The sequence below is a fragment of the Diplotaxodon limnothrissa genome, linkage group LG23 (assembly GCF_057381915.1).
Source record: "Diplotaxodon limnothrissa isolate DT_005_m linkage group LG23, D_limnothrissa_male_GT1.1, whole genome shotgun sequence".
NCBI lineage: Eukaryota > Metazoa > Chordata > Actinopteri > Cichliformes > Cichlidae > Diplotaxodon > Diplotaxodon limnothrissa.
Window position 1 is genome coordinate 12,594,671 of NC_140617.1, and position 22,755 is coordinate 12,617,425.

The 22,755-nt window shown below is 41.6% G+C and overlaps 1 protein-coding gene across 2 annotated transcripts in view; it reads left to right on the forward strand.

The window, feature by feature from the left end:
- The window catches only part of cyfip1 (cytoplasmic FMR1 interacting protein 1), a 39,000-nt gene that overhangs the window by 4,051 nt on the left and 12,194 nt on the right, over window positions 1–22,755 (forward strand). Inside the window, exons 2-23 of one of the 2 annotated variants that reach the window (XM_085348903.1) lie at window positions 8,228–8,348; window positions 8,764–8,853; window positions 9,190–9,267; window positions 10,803–10,904; window positions 10,987–11,168; window positions 11,972–12,068; window positions 12,202–12,330; window positions 12,406–12,510; window positions 12,814–12,905; window positions 13,788–13,905; window positions 14,371–14,493; window positions 14,588–14,713; window positions 15,087–15,253; window positions 16,023–16,170; window positions 18,090–18,243; window positions 18,628–18,784; window positions 19,562–19,658; window positions 19,996–20,072; window positions 20,848–20,956; window positions 21,041–21,160; window positions 21,256–21,455; window positions 21,725–21,812. In XM_085348903.1, coding sequence (XP_085205029.1) covers window positions 8,232–8,348; window positions 8,764–8,853; window positions 9,190–9,267; window positions 10,803–10,904; window positions 10,987–11,168; window positions 11,972–12,068; window positions 12,202–12,330; window positions 12,406–12,510; window positions 12,814–12,905; window positions 13,788–13,905; window positions 14,371–14,493; window positions 14,588–14,713; window positions 15,087–15,253; window positions 16,023–16,170; window positions 18,090–18,243; window positions 18,628–18,784; window positions 19,562–19,658; window positions 19,996–20,072; window positions 20,848–20,956; window positions 21,041–21,160; window positions 21,256–21,455; window positions 21,725–21,812 — 2,676 coding nt within the window. In that variant the 5' untranslated portion in view covers window positions 8,228–8,231. The remainder of the gene's footprint in view (window positions 1–8,227; window positions 8,349–8,763; window positions 8,854–9,189; window positions 9,268–10,802; window positions 10,905–10,986; window positions 11,169–11,971; window positions 12,069–12,201; window positions 12,331–12,405; window positions 12,511–12,813; window positions 12,906–13,787; window positions 13,906–14,370; window positions 14,494–14,587; window positions 14,714–15,086; window positions 15,254–16,022; window positions 16,171–18,089; window positions 18,244–18,627; window positions 18,785–19,561; window positions 19,659–19,995; window positions 20,073–20,847; window positions 20,957–21,040; window positions 21,161–21,255; window positions 21,456–21,724; window positions 21,813–22,755) is intronic. The other variant, XM_085348904.1, reaches the window with a different exon arrangement.

The window sequence follows — 22,755 nt, forward strand, 5'->3', positions numbered from 1 at the left end:
GCCGTGTTTGGGTCGGGATGATGTTGTAGGTGTCGTGCAGCGAGGATATTTCAAAGATGATTTTCAGGGGCGGATCTGGAGAAATTTTCTGAGGGTGGTATGGAAATCAGATGGGGTGGCAAAATCAAAGCCCTTTTTTTTTGTTACACATATGAAAATGTTAGATTCTTTAATATGTGGTTAAAATACACATATACATGTGTTTCATATAAACCTAGCCTGTAACTTTTATATTGGCTTTAGCCCCAATAATTAAACACGTCAGTTACATTAAAAAATGCAAATTTTTAGGTTACTATGTAGCCCAGTAAGTATAAAATCCAGAAAGCTACACAACATGAGGTGGACCAGTTAGAAACACAAGTCTAACTTAAGTTTCACCATCTTTTATTAGAAATAATTACATTGTTACATGCTTACGTTTACACAAAATATCAGAAATCTGCACGATCGGTTGCTACTGACAACAAGAAACAAAGCTGTTTCCCATTTTTAAGGGGGGCAGTATGCAATATATTTAGTTTTATCATTTATATTCATTGTTAATTGTAGCTAGGCTCAAAGGGTTAATGTTAGCTTATTGTAATAAACAACATTGTCATGTGCAAAATGAGGGTGGCACTTTGGGTGGCAAGCGATTATCTGCTGGCCCCACAGTAGATCCGCCCCTGCTGCTTGGACGGATGGATCAGCTAATTCGACTGCCAGATTGATTCTGCACTGATAACCAAAAGCTTTGTGTTGTCACCTGCAAATAAGAAAGTGCAAAACTGTTTTCACACCTCTGTCATGAAAAACATCTCTGACTTCCTTCAGGCTGGTACTGTTTCATGCACCCAGCGAATGGCGTTAGTCGACGCAGCTGTGTTGTGTTGCCTGGTTGCCATGTTTGGAAACACATGTGAGCCTGATGTTGTGCAGGGTTTAGATTTACATCTGTTTGTTTTTTCACTTGAGAGGAATATGAAGCGTATGTGGCTTCCTCCCTGCGTGCTGATGTGAAAATCCTCTGAGAGTGTGATCCGCTGCTCTTTGTTTAAAGTGTTTTTATCTTTTTATGTGACGTGTGACAATTACACTCCAGCAGTGCCAAGCATACAGTCAGAGAAACTGATGCTTCCTTCTTTTAAAAAAGAAGGCTGCACAGCTGCTGTTTGCAGAAAATAACATTAAAAGGTCATTTTACAGGAAAAACACATACTTCCACTTTTCTTTTCTTCTAATTCCACCTCTAAATTTTTATGTTGGCATCTCCTAGAGTGGCTTTGGTTGATTCACAGCTCAAAATAATCCTCCTTTATCTGATAATTTAGCATTAATCTCAGTCTCTGTGTAAAATGAGCCGTTAGCCCCCCCTCCCCCAAGATAACTTTATTCTGATTGGCTGCCTCTCACAAGCAGAAGGTTTAAAGAGCTGGTGAGTGGGAGGGAGATGATCGTATTAGGGATATCCCCTCTTTGTGACCTCGGAGGTTAGAGAGTTGAAAAAACTGCGGTGACGCTGTAGGAAGTCCGGTGAATTTTTATAATTTCATGCACAGCCCACCTACAGTTGCTCTTTGCCCTTCAAACATACAGGCAGTTTTCTTTGGGATCAGCACTTTGCCAGATTGTACCTCTTGTTTCTTTCTTGATTCTTTTCTCGTTTATGATAATTGCTCGGCTGATGTTTAGCTTGCGTTTGCGTCTGTCTAGCGCACCTCGGCCACAAGCTTGATGGTGGTTTTAATCTTCTTATTGCGCTGTTACGCCTGCAGACACATGGTGTGCAGCTTCAGGAGTGTGTGCAACAGCTCACAAACTAACAGGCTAAAATAACGCTTGTATGAGGACATAACTCTAGACATGTTAACAGGAACTGTGCACTGAAGTCAAGGTTCCTTTTTTCTTACATACAGGACATGGTTTCCCTCCTGAGTTAAAGCTGATCAGCAGACTCAGCAGCAGTTGTTCTTTGTGCTTACATCTTTTTTCCCTCTGCAGCAGTTTTCCAGTTAAAAAAAAAAAGATCTTTGTTGAAATTTGCATCTCCTTTTTTATTGGTTACTTTCGATTTTAGTGGACATGAGGGTAAATTAGGAGTTCTTCCCCCGTACTGAAGTCGACCACGCATCACATGCTCTCTCTGTGGTTTATACTTCCCTGTTTTGCCAGTTTTTGATGACTGATCTGTAGTCTGTAATGGTGCTTACTTAACTGTTGGCAGTTCATCTTTGTTTGGCTAATTTATAAATCATCAGCTCTTTGCATTTATTCCCAGCTGACTTCCTTCTGTTTTTTTGTAAAACTGTTTTGCAACGAGCCAAATCTATTTTTACTCCCAGGTCAAGAAAACATTTAATAAGAGCACAAGTTGCATAGAAATGTATTTCTTGTGCTCCACCTCAGTGTAGCTAAAGTAACAGGACTGCATTTTTGCGTTGGTTGGCTCTGATATTAAAAAATGACTGTGAGATTGCAGTGCAATCAATGAAAATCAATGCTGTCAGTCAATATGAATTCAAACTCTGACTGCTGGCTATTGCAAAAGTCAGCCTTACAGATATTTTGTTCTATGTTGAAAGCAGTTATTTTTTAATAAAAACTGCAATAATGTCACAAACCTCAGTCATTTTGTCATCTCAGATTTCTTAAGAAAAGACAACGTGTCACCATCTAGACTGTAACTGTCTGCCTCTTCCTCTTCCCATGGCAGAAGTTTCTAATGATGAGCTCAGTGTTTGGACAGTAATCCCTGACTGCTCTGAGCACCCAATTTATCACATTTTGCTCTACTTTTTGGATCTCTGTGATGTCAGAGAGAGCTGATATGTTTAATGTGGTAATCTAAGGATCAGAAGTTCCACTTTCCTGCTACTCAAATTATTTGTCAGAGGCATCCAGTCACAATAAAGCTAGTTTAAAGACGGGGATTCCAAACTCACCAAAACCAGACCAGACTGAGGCTCCACTGAGATAAAAGAGGATTTTTTTTGGGGGGGGGGGAGAGAGATCTGTGAATTATGCAAAGCTATTGTATAGTTAAACATTTTTTAAAAAGTGGAGGTGAAATGTTTTCAAAGAGACACTTTTTTTTGTTTTGTTTTGTTTTGTTGTGAAACTTTTTATGCAGTCTCATTAATGTGAGGAAGTCTAAACAGTGCCAAGCAACTATTTGTGTATGTGCATCAGAAGAGCAGCTGCACATGTTCTATAGATATCACTATGGAGTGCATGCCTTAGCTTGTGTTCCACCATCCAGGTCTTTGGTATGCATTTGATGATGAATATAAGCTTATCACAAAAACTAAGAATATATGTTGTTTGAAAATTCATTTGTGGGTTGAGCAGCAGAGTTAAGTGGGCTGTGCCAATGCTAAACAGCTCATTCTGCTACCGACACGTGTTTGGTGTCGTTTATTGGTATGGTGACCAAGTTAGTGATCAGCATGAGGAAGAGGTGCACGGTTGTTATGGTTCTTCCATATGCTGCTGAGGCCTTTTAATTGAATAAATTGTGAATATGTCTTGTTTCTTTAGACTTCAAACATCAAATTCAATAAATGACACCAAAGGAGATGATAACTCTGACACAGTTGTTTTATAATTTTGTGTATCTGACTGTATTAAGATTAATGAGCTTCTATTGTTCTTCGGTGTTGGATGACAACACTGAAGCCATGATTAAATGTTCTTTTCTTAGCATCAACCACCAAATATCCCATGAGTCATACGGGTGGGGCCGTGGCTCCAGCTCACCAGAACAGTTTACAGATTTAGACGAACCACCCCAGCTGACAGTTATTTCCCAAATCACCACCCAAACAGTCATTTCATAAATCCTGATGATACTTTCAGCCTTTAATTTTAAATGATTTGTTTTGGGTGGGGGTGTCATTACATCTAAAATCAATAAAATATGGAACATTTGTGATGTTGGGCTTGAAGGTTTACCTTTTGAAATGATGATGATGATGATGGTGATAACACATCCCATCATACTCTGAGGTGGTTAGAGGGGAAAAACATGCGGAACTAAAACCAGATTTAGTGTTTAGATTGTGACTCTTGGAGTGGGTTTAAAATTAATTTGGCTGCAGTTTCTAATGGAGCTTAAATTAGTTTTTCAGCCCTGAAAGTTTCATGTGCAGATGCTCTGAGGCGTGTAACCTGGAAAGTATTCATCGAATGAAAGTAAACTTTTGGATGGCATAAAGAAACGCAGTCAAGTTGCCGTACACAAAGAATCGGCTGATTTTTATGCTGATGCAGACTTTTAAAAATCTATTTAGTTGCGTATTTTTTTTCCCCACTGTATGTTTCCATCTGCTGATCAGCAGCTCGGTGACCCCTTCGGTGATCCCGCACACGCTGTGACCGCTGAGCTTTTGTTTTGGTGGTCAGTTGGTGTGAATTGTTGGACTCGCTGTCAGTTCTGATTGCAAAAGGTCTTTTGATTGTTGGGTATCAGTGACGTTAGACAGTCAGCAGCAGTGAGAATGCAAAGCAAAGCAGAGCATACCAAACACCTCCTAATTAGAGCTGGGCAATATGAGATTTTTTCATATCACGATATGTTTTTTTCATTTCAGGCGATAACGATATCTATCACGATATAAGCCAAATAACTATATTTGTAAGATTTAAATGTGCCGTTGCTCACAAGTAAAATGTGAAATAATCAGCAGCTTGTTTTTATTTAAATATTTATTTCCCATAATAAGTTCAACAGGGTAGATGTACTTAAGGAACATGAGACTTTTTCAGATAAATAAAGGCAAATATTGCAAACTACACAAAAGGCAGCCGCTAAAGCGTTTAAGTTTCAAAATAGAACAAACGAAACAGACTAAATTGTCAATTCCACTTAGAAACAAAATATTAATTCTAAAAATAAATCTTAGTTTGTGTTACAGAAGAACAGACAAAACTGACTAACTTTTGTCAATATCAAATAAACTGAGAACTAAAAGGAAATTCTCAATCTCTCCTTGTTGTATAGCTGAGCTTTTCAAACAGTTGTAACAGTTACTTTAGTCTGACAAAAGCCGAATGATGAATTAGCGCTTCCAGTCAGAGACTGAGGCTACGTCCACACGTACACGGGTATTTTTGAAAACGGAGATTTTCCGTTTTCGTTTTAAAAAATAATCCCGTCCACACATAAAGGCAGAAATGAAGGAAAACGCTGCTATGAACATGCCAAAGCAGCAGGTGGCGCTAGATTCCTAACCGTGCAGAAATGTTGGCCAATCAGAAGTCTAGAAGCCTCGGTGGGAAAAAGTAAACAAAGCTGGGGCATAGAAGCAGAACCGAGTCGTATGTGTGGAGGGACAGTAACTGTGTGTATATGTAAGCATTTAAACACTGCAGAGAGTAGAATTAACAGTATTGTAGAAATTCATTTCACCGAAACAATAACGTGGCGCACAGTGTGACGCATGCACCAGTTCATTGTATTTCCAGACTTGCTTTCGGCACAATTTACAGTGCACGCTACTCTGTTTTTTGTCAGACTTGAAATAGCCGAAATACCTTCACACTACGGAACTTCTATGGCTCTTCCGTTCGACAATCTCTCCGGCGTTGGAACCATTATCTGTTTTCTCTTCGGTCACGCTCGGTTGATTTTTCTAGTCGGCACACTCATTTCCTCCATTACGCGCTGGCTGCTTCCCAAACAAACACACGTGTGGCTTGGCACTTGTGCTGTACGTAACAAGTCACGCGAGGTGACGCTGCGGCTGTGATTGGTTCGGCTCTGCGCTACTTAATTTGGATTGGCTGATCTTTTTTTTTTTTTTTTTTTTTTAAGAGGACAAGAGCGACGAGGTCTATCGCGATAGCTTAATTTCTCTATCGAGTAAAAGTTATATCGCGATACATATCGTTATCGTTCTATCGCCCAGCTCTACTCCTAATACAGCTCATCTGTCCACTTTTAAACTAAATCTGTTGACCACATGCAGCATCAGGATGCATCACAAAAACACTAAATACACAATAACAGAATTAAAATAAGCCTAAAATCTTTCAAAAATAAATTATAGAATGAATTCAAATTATAGAATCGATTAAAGTGACACGCAAAACTCGAGAGGCATCAGCAGAATAAATGAAATATAATTATACACTTGAAGGTTTTGGGAACAACACAGAAATAAGCTCAAAGTATAAAAAATCAAAAACATTTCTCAGAAAGCACTAAATTAGACACTAAATACGTCTGTAAAAGTTTTAAAAAGGAAACGGGCTCTGACGAACCAGAGTTTGTCAGAAAGCAAACGGTCAAACAATAAAAAAATATCTTTAAAGAAATGAGCAGCCAGTGCAGTCATTGATGATGTATTTAAAAAAATAACTGGGACATGTGGCACACTATTGCGCTCATGAAACACAGTCCTGTGGTCAGATGGGTGAGGAGGTTTCTTCCTGTTAAAAGGGAGTTTTTCTTTCCCACTTTCGCCAAAGTGCTTGCTCATAGGGGGTCATATGATTGTGTTATTGTAGGTTCTAGCTTACAACATAAAGCGCCTTAAGGCAACTGTTGTTATTATTTGGCACTGTATAAATAAAATTGAATGGAACTGAGGCAGGAAAATTGTGCCAAGATTAGCAGGTAAATAAAAAAGCTGCTGTCAGATTGGGGGGGCTGCTCATCGCCAAAGAAATGAATTTTGGTCAGTACTAATAGTAGATTCATTAAACTTTAAAAAAGGAGAAACTCGTCGCTATTTAATCTTATTTACTTAAACTTTGAACTATGATTCAACTGCATAAACTGGACAGAATGACGATGGACTTTTGTGGAGAGGAAAAAGGAAATGTTGCGCTGAAAGGCCGAACGAGAGAATCATTGTAAAACTGAATGTGGTAAAACAGTCTGACTTTCATCTCCATTATTTCGTTTTCACATTAGACACGTTTGTCATTGTAGCCGAGACAGTGACTGAAGTTGAACGTAATAGCCCAGTAGCCCAGTGAGATTGTTGTTTTCAGCGGTGCTGAGGTTATGATTCAGCAGTGACCTCGTTGGCTGAGGCTTTGGACAGGAAGTGTCCGGACAGTCTGAGGCTGTTGCATAAAGGGGAATCTAAACATGGTGTGAAGCTTCTCTGTCTGCCGCTGCATCGTTTCACTGTGTTTGAGGTCCTCAGTATGACTTTAGCAACCCCCCCACCCCTCCCTTATTCTGCTGCCTGCAGGCTGACAGACCGGCCGACAGGTTAATACCTGGCACCTGAGCTGCCTCCTGCAAATAAAATCTCTGCTGTCTTAGTTTAAGCCGTGTTAGCAGAGCTACTTTAGAGAATGCACTGTGGGTTAGTAGGTTAGTTTACCTCTGACCTCTGGCCTCTCAACATCTGTCTTGGTTTAGAGTTTGAACATTTGCCTATTTTAGCATGAGGGTAAAACAAAATCCAGACTTAAAGTCTCACAGCTTTTAGCTCTTAACGGACTGAATCCAAACTCCACCTCGAACCCTACATGGGCCACCAGTGACCTGGTGGATGATGTTTCTACCTGCACCAGTGCAAGACTAACGTTTGTAATCTGCAGCCAAACATCTGACATTACGCTCGGTGCCTGTTCATGTTTCTCTCAGGGTAAATTAAATTACGAAACAATAACTCATGTCACGTTGCACTTTATTAACAGTTTGTGTGACTTGAGAAACTGATGAGTCACATCAGCCTCAGTGTTACTTTTTGTTTTAGTGCTATTGTCATTGCAGCTGCATGCAGGTTGGTAACAGTGTGATGAGCTACAGAGGGCGTCAATATGTGCAACCAGCATAAAACAGTAGAAGTATTTACTGTAACAGGCAATGGCACGTTTGACTTATTTCCTGTGTAGCTAAAGTGTTGGCTGTTAAAAAACATAAAACGGTATAAGATTAAGATGTTCTTTACTCTGAGGGTTTACTTTGGTTGTTCTAATGTTGCACTTGGTTGAGCGTTGAAGCCTATGGGACATTTAATGTTAATAACAGCTCTGATCGTATCTTTTGCCCCACATTATAATAACGGGAAAACTAAGCCTGGAATAAATCAAACTGAACTTCTTTTAAAGTGAGAAAAATATTAAAATACGACATCACTGGGCTGAACCACATGGAGTTCTTCGAAGGTAGAAAATATTCTGACCTGATTCAGCTGAAATCATCACAGATGTTATAATGAGCAGCAGTTTAAGTTTACTAATTATGTCCAAAGTGTAAATTTGTTTCTTTTCTTGTGCTTTTCAGCAGCATGACGACTGCAGTGACCTTAGAGGATGCTCTCTCCAACGTGGACCTGCTGGAGGAGCTGCCGCTCCCCGACCAGCAGCCATGCATCGAGCCCCTCCCCTCCTCCGTCATGTACCAGGTCAGTACTCAGGAAACCTTGAAGCACACTTCTTAACATAAATAATAGGAATGATGCTGAGTCACTACAAACATAAACATACACCCACATGTAAGTGCAAACATGTGCAGTGTATGAGCATACCTTATGGACACATTTAACCCACTGATTCCTCAGTGAAGTACATTTAACCGCTGTGAGAACCAGCAAGGTGTATCAGCAAGCTCCACAGATTCCAGAAATACGATGAAATCGCCCCGTTAGATATAATTATCTAAGCTAATGATGGCTTATTGTGGCCAGCTGTGAAGTGTTCAACATGAAGTTCAGAGGAGAAGAAATCGAAAGTGATTTGGTTTCAGTATACAGATGTTCTTTATCCGTGTGAGCGCTGTGATACGATGCTTACCTTTCATTTTCCGTCTTTCCATCACAGCCCAACTTCAACACCAACTTTGAGGACAGGAACGCGTTCGTCACCGGGATCGCCACGTACATCGAGCAGGCCACCATCCACTCCAGCATGGTACAGTACACTCGCTCTGATTTCAGATTGCTCGCTTTTGTCTTCTGACTTACTGGGAAAAATAAATCTGTCAGAATTGGGTCAAAGGCCTGCTGGAAACGGGGCCTGGGAAGGTTCCCACCATTTGGTGTTTGTCTGGCAGGCAAACACAAACAGGATCCAAACCCAGAAGGAAATGACCCGGGGACAGACGATGCTTTGTGTCCCATTAGCGAGGGATGATGGTTCGGGGTCTCTGCGTGCAGGCAGGGCGGGTTTCAATGCATGCATGCTTTGTTGTGAATCATTGTAGATCGTTTCTTTAATCGCTGATGTGACTGGTTTTTTTTCATGTAGAACGACATGCTGGAGGAGGGGCAGGAATACGCTGTCATGCTCTACACCTGGAGGAGCTGCTCACGTGCAATACCACAGGTAATACCACAGAGCGCGTTACTGCTTTGGTTGTTCTCAGGGCAGTGAGTCAGTGTGTAGAGAGAAAATGACATCAGACATCTTAAGTGTATTTATTTTTGTTTTTCTCTACAAGGAGGAGTGCTGAAAAAAGTGAATGAATAAGTGAATGATCTAATTAATATATGCACACTGGTAAATTCATCAACAGAGGTACAAAATAATTGTAGATATCAAAAACAAAAGAGTAAAAAGTTTGATATTTTAGTTCTAATTTGCTTTTGGGTTAATTTGTCCTTTTTATTAATGCCATATTTTTTTTCATTTTTTCCTCTTACCTTTGTATGTTCCAGTTTAAATGTATGTATTTTAATAGTTAATGTACTATATACCTTATTATCAGTATAACAGGAACTTTATTGGGTGTTGTTTGTTGAATTGCTTCCTTTATCTGTTCTGTTTGTTTCATCGTCACACTTTTATTATTTTTCACAATTTCAAAAAACAAACAAAAAAGAGAAAATATTTAACAATAAGCAGAGGAATAAGTGATGATGCAGCTTAAAGCTGAGATATCAGTTTGTCACATTTGCCAATGAACTAATTCAATTCAATTTTATTTATACAGCGCCAAATCACAACAACGCTCGCCTCAAGGCGCTTTATATTGTAAGGTAGACCCTACAATAATACATACAGAGAAAAACCCAACAATCATATGACCCCCTTTTAGCACTTTGGCGACAGTGGGAAGGAAAAACTCCCTTTTAACAGGAAGAAACCTCCAGCTGAACCAGGCTCAGGGAGGGGCGGCCAGAAGGAAGACAGGATAAAAGACATGCTGTAGAAGAGAGCCAGAGATTGATAACATGTATGATTCAGTGCAGAGAGGTCTGTTAATACATAGTGACTGAAAAAGAAAAACTCAATGCATCATGGGAATCCCCCAGCAGCCTAATTCATGCTTATTATTAATTTTGATGCTAACTGGGACTTTAGGTTTTTTCCAGATCATTTGAACTAAAAACAAAAACGGAATCATTATTTGTTTAATTCCTGTCTTTGGTGTCTTGTAGTGGATCTCAGGTTGATCATAGATGTGATGTAATGATATTGTTTTTATTTTTGTGTTGATTTCTGCTGAAATTTCTTTTTATTTGATGAACATTAAACTGATTGGATGATGAAAACGTGAACAGTAAAACATTAAAAAAAACAAACAAACAATTTCATAGTCGAGCCTTTTGATTAAACTGCATTGTGCACATCTGATGGTCACCTAAAGCTGGGATGTTGGTTTGTGACACTGCGGTGCTAACGCTGACGATGCAACAGAGGGCTGACTGAGGCAAAAAGAGTTAACTTTAGTAGAGTAGATGAGGTGGAGGAGGGTCAGACTGTTCTGTCTCTGCTGATTCTTTAAGAGAAGTCTCAGCTTCCAGAGAGCATTCGACTTACTGAATCTGCTGTAACTAGGACCCAGTCAGAAAAAGGTCATGTTTTTCTTTGGTTCATAAGATGAACGCTGCTCTTTGCGTTTGTTTCTTTCTTCTCAGGTGAAATGCAACGAGCAGCCCAACAGAGTGGAGATCTATGAGAAGACTGTCGAGGTGCTGGAGCCTGAAGTCACCAAACTGATGAACTTCATGTACTTCCAGGTATCATCAATTCTTTGATCAGCAGATACTGATGATGACCGGCCGTCTCTAAATCCTCTAAAGCTGCTTTATTTTCCCGCAGCGCACAGCCATCGATCGTTTCTGCGGCGAGGTCCGCCGTCTGTGTCACACCGAGCGCAGGAAGGACTTTGTCTCCGAGGCGTACCTGCTGACCCTCGGGAAGTTTATCAACATGTTTGCCGTGCTGGATGAGCTGAAGAACATGAAGTGCAGCGTCAAAAACGACCACTCGGCGTACAAACGGTACTCCATAAAACACACGCTCTCCTGCACTCACGAGGCCAGTTAGCCCCACAGACACTAGATGGCAGCATCAGTCAGCAACCTGGAAACCATTTACTATCCCCTTCCTGATCTCGGTGTTGGAATATATGGAATTAATCATATGGAGTATGATAAAGAGCAGAGGCTCATTCGACCCTCCTTGCTTCTGCTTTGACTTATTTGTCTGCGTGTCTGCAGGTTTACAGATGCAAAGTGTCTGAACAGAAATCGGTAAAAGAGCTTCCCACATGCGGTCAGACATTCAGAGCTTCAGTATGATGTCAAAGTGTTCATAGTAAACACGATAAAAGTTCATGTTCATTTTTTTTTTTTTCTCCCTTTTAACTTGCTCAGCTTTTTAGCCACATTTTAGGACGTTTGAGGAAAATGAATCAGTCCAGTTTTGCCTGCCTAACATCAGGGAGTTCTCAGGGTGACCTTTTTAACACTCAGCGTTAAAAGGCTGATGGGTATTATTGTCTCCATACTGGGCGGGCGGTCACATTTGTGAATGCAATAATGCCAGAACAAAGTGACGCGTCATATAATGTCTCGATTTGATACCATAGGTGCATCTAGTAAAAGTCTCCGTCACGTTTGAATCTCAGCGAGCTTGACTTCAGGGGTAGCACTCCCGTCAGTGTTTCTTCTCGATGTAAAATACATAAGTTGATCTCTGGGAATTTCAAGCGCAGCTCACGTATGTGTTCACGTCTCTCTCTGGTATAGAGAGGCTGTGTTTGGTCTTTAAAACGAATGCACCGTTTCTCTCCTCTGCTCAGAGCCGCTCAGTTTCTCCGAAAGATGTCGGAGCCTTCGTCCATTCAGGAGTCTCAGAATTTGTCCATGTTTCTGGCTAATCACAACAAAATCACCCAGGTTGGTCTAAAGAGTGTAAAACACTCTTTGCAGCATTCATAACGTCAAATCTCATTTCTCCATATTCTTTGGCACACAGGATTTGACAAGTAAATATTTCTTTAATATTAAACTCTTGTGTACCCTCTGCCAGTCGTTGCAGCAGCAGCTGGAGGTGATCCACGGATATGAAGAGCTGCTGGCGGATATCGTGAACCTGTGTGCCGATTACTACGACAACAAGCTGTACCTCACTCCCAGCGAGAAACACATGCTGCTCAAAGTAAGTGACGCTGCGGAGGCTCGTTTTAAACCAGAGCGCTGTGCACAGGATAACCACAGCTCTCCTCTTCTCCAGGTGATGGGCTTCGGCTTGTACCTCATGGATGGAAACAGCAGCAACATCTACAAACTGGATGCCAAGAAGAGAATAAACCTGAGCAAGATCGACAAGTTTTTCAAGGTACGGCGGGACGTGTGACATGAACAAAAAACACAAACACATCTGTTCTTGACTGGAAAAACAAAAAACCGATGATGAGTGATACGTTATATAAGATTTCTTTTTACGGCTGTTTGATGTATTTAGGAAATAAATACCAAAACTTCAAACCATGGAATAAAATCCCACATGTAAAAAGCTAATGGTAATGCTAGCTTTATCGATCGTCAAATCGGTGTTTAAAATGCTAGTTTCCACCTTGTGGTTGTCATCATGGTTGCTGTCCACGGTTTTAAATGGTTCGTGTGTTCTTGGTGTTCGCAGCAACTCCAGGTGGTGCCGCTGTTTGGAGACATGCAGATTGAGTTGTCCCGGTACATCAAGACCAGCGCTCACTTTGAAGAGAACAAGTCCAGGTGAGAGCAGAAGACAGCTGCGTGGCTGAAATTTTAGGAGCTGACAGACTGTTAAAACTATGATTTTTCTTTTTCTTTTCTCCCGCTCCAAACGTGAACAGTCAAAAACGAAATTTGCTTTTCGTTCATCGCAGTTCTTTCTCCAACCAGCTGTGACCGTCGGCATGATGGGATCTAATTTGAATAAAGTGTAGCAGTTTAATGCTGCTCAGAACAGATTTCTCCCTTTAAACTGTGAGCTGCAGACTTTTATTGAAGCTCGTGTCCACTTTTTCTACTAGAGTTATTCAAAATGTCGGACATTGTCCCGATAAATGGGACAAGGGATAAAAATGCGGTCTGGGCACCTGGTCCGCTATATTTGTAGGGACGATGATGTCAGTTTGTCTAAAATATGTGAGCCACAGTTTGATTTCTTGTCTTGTAGTCTCAGTGAAATCTCTCAGCAGTTGTTGGACTGATGATTTTGCTTCAGCTGAATGTTGTCGTCCCCCCCAGGCGGGGAATGTGCTTTGTTGTAGGAGCAGGCAGCTGCAGACAGCACGGACACAGTTTTTACTATGTGACTTTTTCATAAGTCAGTGTGAAGGGTTGACGTGGTGTCGGTGCGTTGTAGCATTTCATCTTTGTGATCGAGTTGAACTTTGGCAAACTTTGGCAGGCGTGTGGTCTCACGCTCTCCTTTAAAACAAACATGCTGCAGCAAAATGACATTTTTACTCGATCCATGCACCACCTCTCTATCGGGTTTCATTTGTTTTTATGCGTAATCTTAGCAGCTGGCACCTAAAGCTGTTTTTCTCCTATGGATGCTTTTCTTTATCATCACTCATTTATCCCATAATTCCTTGCTCTGATTCTCTCCTCTTTCTTATGTTTTAGGTGGACTTGCACGTCCATATCCAGCAGCCCTCAGTACAACATCTGTGAGCAGATGCTTCAGATCCGAGACGATCACATGCGCTTCATCTCCGAGCTCGCTCGCTACAGCAACAGTGAGGTTAGTGTGGCTTTCCCTCGGATGTTAAAGATCATCGGCGAGGTATTGGATTGAATGCGGTGCAGGTTTATTGTCATAATAAGCTGCTGTAGAGGATCAGTATCCCGCTGACCTTTATTTCACCAGAGAGAAACACACTCCAGCTTTTAAAGCTTTCTTATGTTCATTGGTATGTTTAAATTCCCAGCTGTGATGTAAGAGGCTTTTCAGCAGATGTCTTAACCCGGCGGATTTTCAGGGGTCATTGTTTAGTGTGACTGAGATGGGAATTTAACTGACTTGTGGGTCAGAAATACACTGAACACAGGAATGATAAGGGCAGGAAAGATAAATTCGAAGAGGGCCGTTTTTATTGGTATTTAGGTTTATGCTGATTTTCTTTTTTTCAGCACTAATCTATACTGTGAGAAAGTCAGGATTGTGTGGATTGAGCCTTAAATGACGTTTGTTTGTGTGCTGATGTAGGTGGTGACTGGGTCAGGGCGTCAGGAAGCCCAGAAGACTGACACTGAGTACAGGAAGCTGTTTGACTTGGCCCTGCAGGGCATGCAGCTGCTCTCACAGTGGAGCGCTCATGTTATGGAAGTGGTGAGGAGAAAACGCATGATGAGTGATTCCAGCTGAGATGTTTGTATTTATAAAAGTAAGAGTAATCCTCCCCCCTTCCCAACTCTTCCTGCAGTATTCCTGGAAACTGGTACATCCCACAGACAAGTACTCCAATAAAGAGTGCCCCGACAACGCCGAGGAGTACGAGAGGGCCACCAGATACAACTACACCAGCGAGGAGAAGTTTGCCCTCGTAGAGGTCTGTCACATCAGTGCACACATTTAAATGGTCACTCCATGTGAAATCATTCAGACCGGAAAAACATTCCCACTGCAACCTACCAGAATCAGCGTATTCTTTATGTACCCACTGTACATAGCGTCCTTCTAAGTTTCTTGGTGGATGTGATCTGTCCAAGCTGTTATAGAGAATACATGAACAACAGTTTTGTTCCTCATTTTCACATAAGCTGCATTCAGAGTGTTAAAATATGAATATATTGGAAGCAGATTTTGAGCCAGAAGGAATCAGGACTTGGATGCTGATTGATTTTTTTTTTTCATGGAATGACAAGATTGGTCTTTTGATCCACTTGAATTCTTGTCCCTGATCCATTGTTGCGCTTTTACAGGTGATTGCAATGATAAAGGGACTGCAGGTGCTGATGGGACGCATGGAGAGCGTGTTCAACCACGCCATCCGTCACACCATCTACTCAGCTCTGCAGGACTTTGCTCAGGTCACTCTGCGTGATCCGCTGCGCCTCGCTATCAAGAAGAAGAAAAATGTCATCCAGAGGTTCGAATCGCATTACAGTCAGATTTAGATCGCACTCAGATTTAGATCCAGTTTGTAGGAGATGTGATGGTTTATTAAAAAGCGCTGATTTCCCCCCCCCCCCGAAAATGTTTAAATTGCCTTTGTGATGCAAATAAAACAACATGGGGGACTCAGCTGATTGCACCATCCTGTGCTGGACTTCCACCCCACAGTCCTTAGAGATCTCCAGAGCAGAACAAAGCTTGTGTTGCAGATCATCCATCCACAGGACACAAAGCTCTCTCTGGAGAGGCGGTTAACTGATAATGAGGACCGCTTCAGTAACGATCCAGCCAGTGAGTGAGCCCACAGGGACACATTGGGCTGAACTTAGCTTTCAAAATAAGAGTGCAGGGACTCTTCACTAGTAATTTGATTGCGAGCTGCTTCGTTGTCTGAGATGGACAAAAAAATAATAATTAAAAATGCTCAAATTAATTGGCAAACTATTGCTTCAAATATCTGGCCATCCTGCTCAAGTAAAACCTGTTTGCCTAAATAATTTCCTGCTTAATGTCAATTTATTTACCATGTTTAGCTCATCTGTTATTAAGTTGTGTTTGAGACTACATTTGTTAACATAGTGAATAGAAATATTGTGGTTTTTGCATGAACCACCATTTATACACATTCTCATTTTCGGTTCGTTGGTGCTCCAGTAAAGGCCTAAGTGCGTCTTCCTTTTGGCTGAAGACACAAAGTAAAACTGTCTCATTCAAAAGTATTTTGTTTTTCCTTCTTTCTGCAGCGTCCTCCAGGCCATCCGAAAGACCGTGTGCGATTGGGAGACCGGCCGGGAGCCTCACAATGACCCCGCCCTCCGTGGAGAAAAAGATCCAAAGGGTGGCTTTGACATTAAAGTTCCTCGCCGCGCCGTGGGGCCGTCCAGCACGCAGGTCTCACCTCACTGACATTCTTTATCATAACTCATTTTAATGTATGAGGATGCAGGATGCTACATAGACGTTTTGCGTATAGTTACATTTTGCAGTTTACAGTTTGCCTCCTGGCTGCATGCCAAATATCCTTGGGCAAGATACTAACCCCGTGTTTGCCTACTGGTGGTGGTCAGAGGGCCCGGTGGCGCCAGTGTCCGGCAGCCTCGCCTCTGTCAGTGCGCCCCAGGGCAGCTGTGGCTACAATGTAGCTGCCATCACCAGTGTGTGAATGTGTGTGTGAATGGGTGAATGACTGAATGTAGTGTGAAGCGCTTTGGGGTCCTTAGGGACTAGAAAAGCGCTATACAAATGCAGGCCATTTACCATTTATTTTATTTTTGGCTGAACTGCATTTTCATGTAGTACCAGTGTATACCACACAGTGGTGTAAGTTATTAAGAACACAGGAAAAGGTGTGCGGCATAAAGTAAAGCCTCTCGAGAAAATGCAAGTAGGACTAAAACGAGATATCAAAGGTTACGTCTGAAAACGGCAACAAACCCACGGGTAGAGCACTGCCCCCTGGTGGTGAAGGTTTGACATTAAAATTTGCAGAGGGTATTTACTGTAAGGAGCCTTTTTAATGTGGATAAAATGGTGACGAATTAATCAAAATCCACAATAATTCTGTATATATTCTGTATAATTCTATATTATGTTTCTAATGTTTCACACTGCATATTTGAATGAATGAGTGAAAAGCAAAAAAGTTACAAAAGTACATAAATGCACTGTAGCATAGTAAATCACTGTAGGTGATCCTCCAGCACTTTTCCTAACCTGGAAACCCATCATCCATCAGCCCAGCTATCACCACCTCTCACTGAGAATTGGAAGGGGATGTTGGATTTACTAGCTTTTCAAAGATCCTCTTACCTGCTTTTGATATTTTGTAGTATGAAAGCTTCAGAAGATGGTTACTTTTTGTTTTCTACTTTTTTTTTAATGAATTGTGAATCTTCTGTGTAAAAGGTGTTACGGGATTGGACTAAGACGTTTTTTGGGTTTACGGTACTCAGTTTGTGGCTCTGAGACCTCTGCTTTCACCATCGGCAGTTACACCGCACACCTCACCTTGGGTTCTTTTTATACCCATTCATCCTGTGTGGTGCTGGGTTTAAAGTTGTGTTTTATGTCAGACTCAGTAGTACCATCTGTTATGTTCTGTACTGCAGACAGATTTATCAGCTCAGGGGTCATTTCCAAGAACTAATCTGTTTTCCAGGTGTGTGCAGGTGTGTGGCACTATTTGTTTACGCACCAGAGCGCATCAGCACAGTTAGCTTTTGATTTGTTTCCAGGATTATATAATTCTGCTTCCTGTGGAGGCAGTTTTGCATAATAACTGACCGCTCACATCCTGTCCTCAGTTATTCTTTATTAATTAACATGGGAATTAATAAGAAATGTCAGAGGATGACACCATAGATAATCTCATGTACCGTATTTTAAATAAAACGAACATGTTTCTTTCAAAATAAAAGCCTTGCTAAGAAACAGAGTTTCTATCCATGCTAAAGCACTTTTAATTTGAGATGGATACAGCAGTTACCTGGAATATTTGAACTGCTACAGTATTTTATTCCTTAGCTTAAGAGGAAAAAAATAAACATGATGAAGCGCCGATCCATTGTGCTCTGACAGGACCACACCCTGGGGTGCAAATATGCAACACACTAGGAAACCAGGAAAGAGGCAAACACTTTTCCACACCACTATGGAATGACTGAGATGATGAAAATGTTGAAAGCAACTCGGAGCTTTCATACCGGCTGCCCACCTGTAATGAGATTAGTGTTTGCAGGGTTGTGAGTACAGTCAGCAGGGCGCCGGCACTAATGAGGTCTTCCTTTACTCAATTCTCTTTGTTGATGCAGCTCTACATGGTGAGGACCATGCTGGAGTCACTCATTGCTGAAAAAAGTGGCTCAAAAAAGACTCTGCGCAGCGGCCTGGAGGGCCCCACCATCCTGGACATCGAGAGATTTCACCGAGAGTCCTTCTTTTACACTCACCTGCTGAACTTTAGCGGTAAGAGGCAGATGCAATCAGTCACACCTGAGAACGTTTCATCTCTGCCTCCCTTAGAATAAGATGATTCTTATTTTATTTTCCTATTACGACTTTTGGATATTTAACGATATTTAATGAACATTTCTGGGATTAGAGGGTTGGCTTGAAAAGTCATAATTTTTGAGCACTCATAACTTCAAGTACAGGACTTTGAAGCTCTGTTTAAAAAGTGCAACCAACTCACACACATCTCATCACTCACACACTCAGAAAGTCATAGTCTAAAACTCAAATCATTTTGTTCAGCAAACGATAAATATCATCACCAGCCCGAGGCCCCTGACAGCTTTTGGAAGGGGACTCTGATGTAACCTTCTTCCATCTCCCCTCTCTTCCCTTCAGAGACCTTGCAGCAGTGCTGTGACCTCTCCCAGCTGTGGTTCAGAGAGTTCTTTCTGGAGCTCACCATGGGTCGCAGGATCCAGTTCCCCATCGAGATGTCCATGCCCTGGATCCTCACCGATCACATCCTGGAGACTAAGGAGGCTTCAATGATGGAGTAAATATGCTTCTTTTGTAACCAAGAACATTTATTTCCACTGGTTACCACCAACTCTGATAACTATTGGACAGTTTCCCTCCCATTCTTATTATTAAGTTCTTCATCCTATGTGAAAGATGGGCTGATTGTTTGGTGTTCTTCTCACAGCAGTGGAAATAGATATTCTCCATGGTATAATTTGCAACTTGGTGCAAAAACGGAGGACTGCGTTTGTCCTTCTCTAACTAAACTTCATGTTTAGTCACAGTCTGGCTCTTTGCGATTGGCGGTTGCGATCGGACAGATGCGTTCTGACAACTTCAGCGCTCGTTTCTTTTCATCTTCCATTTTCAAATAGGACCCTGGATGAAATCCCAAAAATTGGGATTATCCGTGAATGTTTTCGTGTCTGCTTTAAATCTTTGCTGCAGGATTACGTTGATACGAGGCAGGTTTTACATAAGCCATTAAGCACATCAGCTGGCAGGAAGCATACGTGCTGTAATTCTTCAAATATTCACCCAAAATTTTTGGGAAGAAAAGAAAAACTCTCCGTTTTACTCTTATTTACTATGGAGAGTAAGTGTTTTGTGCAGGTCGTGCATATTTAAGCAGATGTCTGTGTGGCGCGTATCAGTTTGATGTAACGCTTCCTTTTTTAACCAACTGCTGCTGCAGCTAAATGAAGCTTCTTATTTTACACGTCTCAGCTTTTATCCTTGTTGCTGAACAGATTAATTCTCTCACGGTTGCAGGGTGTGTTTAATTCTAGAATAACATCTTAATCCCCTGCAGGTATGTGCTATATCCTCTGGATTTGTACAACGACAGCGCACACTACGCCCTGACCAAATTCAAGAAGCAGTTCCTCTACGATGAAATAGAGGCAGAGGTAAAGGATCATGATCTCAGATATGTGGCGGCTGCATCACCGCGCTCATAATGCCTCTGACTGCACGGCTTTCCTAAATATCCTGTTTGTTGCTTACAAGCTCTCCTATAGTCACCTCATTAATCTCAGTTTCCTGTCCATTTCATGAGCTGTTGAGTAGCTGCATTTCTATTCATTATGTAGCCGCTTGCAGAGCTTTGTTAATGTGCATGTAGAATGGATTTGGCTCGGTTCTTTACAAAAATCTGTGAAAAAAATTTTTCTCCTTAAACCAGAAGAAAGTACTATTTCATTGGTCATCTATGTTGAAACTTTTAAACATTTTTTTTTTCTTCAGGTTAACCTGTGCTTTGATCAGTTTGTCTACAAGCTTGCTGATCAGATATTTGGGTACTACAAGATTCTAGCTGGAAGGTACGTCGACCCCTCTCCCCCTTATGTGCAGACACACAGTCTCATAAGAAAGGATTTGATTGCTTCGTCTGTTTTCTAATGTGTTGATTCCAGTAGTAATCAAGTAGCATGATTAGTTTGAGAAGCAGTCGGATCACTTTTCCAATGTTTTTACGTTGTCAAGGCCTCAACGACAGCTAGCTTATTTGTCGTCCAGCTAGAGTGATAGTGTGAACGTAGCAGAGGGTATTAAAAAACTCTGTGGGAGGATGAAGGGGATAAAGGTGCTATAGCACATGTGCTTAGGTACAAATTATTTATTTAATATTTGTAATATTGCAAATGTCAAATATGACAGACACAAACAGGACATAGTCGGACAATTTCAAATGCACCTCTACCCTCCAGGATTGTGGGGATCCGAGGGAACGGTTCAAAACTCGGCTCACTTCCAGTTCTATCACAATAGCTTTGCATAATTCACAGTTCAGAATAATCCTCCTTTATCCTACACTGGACCTCGGGGGAGCCCCTGTGTTATGTCTCTGAAGCAAACTATTTTAGTTTCTCCCCATTGAAGCCATCTCTGTTCTGATTGGCTGCCCCTCACTGAGCGTTTAGAGCAGTCTGAGCTTATGGCTCACAGAGGTTTGTGTACATACACTGACCTCGTCATTAGAAACTCTGGTCATGATTAAAGTGAACCAGATATACATGCCAGGAAATAAGGAGCAGGCCTAAAGGTGTGATTTTTACAAACCTTGACTTCTCTGTGTTTATGTGAATCCTCTTTCAGTCTTCTGCTTGACAAACGGCTGAGATCTGACTGCAAGAACCAAGGAGCCAACATTCCCTGGCCGTCCTCTAACCGCTACGAGACTCTGCTGAAGCAACGCCACGTCCAGGTATAAGCTGCACGCTGTCGTGCTTTCCACCTCGCTGTACTCCCACCTTCATGTTGTCTCTAACTAACTGGCTGTGAACCTCAGCTTCTAGGCCGCTCCATCGATCTCAACAGACTCATCACTCAGAGGGTTTCTGCTGCTCTTTACAAATCTATGGAGTTGGCTATCGGTCGCTTCGAGAGTGAGGATCTAACCTCCATCATGGTATGTAGTTGTAATTTAATTTAGCTGATGATTCCTGGGGTTTTTCATTTGACTTAGTTAAAAATATATATTGGTGGTGTGTGACTTGTTTAAAGGAGCTGGAAGGCCTTCTGGAGGTCAACCGCATGACGCACAAGCTCCTGAGCAAGTTCTTGACTCTGGACAGCTTTGACGCCATGTTTCGCGAAGCCAACCACAACGTGTCGGCCCCTTATGGCAGGATAACACTGCACGTCTTCTGGGAGCTCAACTACGACTTCTTACCCAACTATTGCTACAACGGGTCTACCAACAGGTGACATTTCAGAATAAAATCACGGTGAAGGTCACAGAAAGACCAAAATGTTCATATATTAATGCCAGTAGCTGGAGCTAAAACTAAGAGGCAGTTTCTTATAAACGTTCACAGCTGTTTATTTATTTTATTTTTTATAGTTTTATTAGATAAAATATCAGATTGTGCTTCTCAAAGGTTTAGGGGGGAAAAGGGAGTAATTGTGTGGGTCTTGTATTTTCAATCCCGATGTTATTTTAATGGAGATATGTTTCCAACTCTGCCTTCAGGTTTGTGCGCACCATCCTGCCCTTCTCTCAGGAGTTCCAGAGGGATAAACCACCCAACGCTCAGCCTCAGTACCTGTACGGGTCAAAGGTCAGGACATTTTTCTGTTAGAGCTCCCACACTTTATCTCCTCATATTACAGGGGTGGACTCTCAGATATTCAGTATACGCTGTCAAACTGTATCCACAGAATACAAGGGTGAAAGCATTACTCTGGGAAGTGTGTGCACGTGCTCAGACGTCCCCTCGGAGGAAATGAATGCCTTAAATGTCATGAAATGTGAAAACTCCATGCAGCACATGAGTCAATCACATGTTCTTCTGTTTAACGTGTAGTTATGTGGACCAACACGCTGGGGGCGCTAACCTGATAGTGTAGCTATGATGCTGTCAGACTGTTTCAGTCCTCACACTCATGATGTTGATGTCTGTGTGTTCCTGTGTCTAAAAATAAGACCAGAAACTGTGTATAAAAGATGGACGTGGCCGCTGTGATGTCACTCACTGGTCGGTGAAGTCCTGTTATGAAGCATCGAGGTGACCGTTCTCACCATCGCTTCTTGAAGCCAGACGTGAAGAGAGAGGGGCGGATCTGACTATGACAGACGCTGACTGAACACTCTTTGGCTACTAATGTTTTTTTTTGGGGGGGGGTTCCCAAGGCAATTCAAATCCACTTTTCATATCATCTTTATAAATCACACATCAAGGATTTTGTCTTTTTTCATTGGACTGCAGAATACTTTGATATCCAATCAAAATAATGTAAATAATATTTGGATAAATCAAAATCACTCCCAGACATGTCCAAAAGTAGTTGTTGTTTTTACTTTGGGAGAACAAATATGGCTTGAGAGGGTTTTGTAATTTCACTGTAGGAGAGGTTAAAAAATATATTTTTGGTTTATTTATGGACATAAATAAATGACATGAATATAAAAGAATGATCTACAGCAGTGGTTCTTAACCTGGGTTCGATCGAACCCTAGGGGTTCGGTGAGTCGGTCTCAGGGGTTCGGCAGAGCCTTCGCCA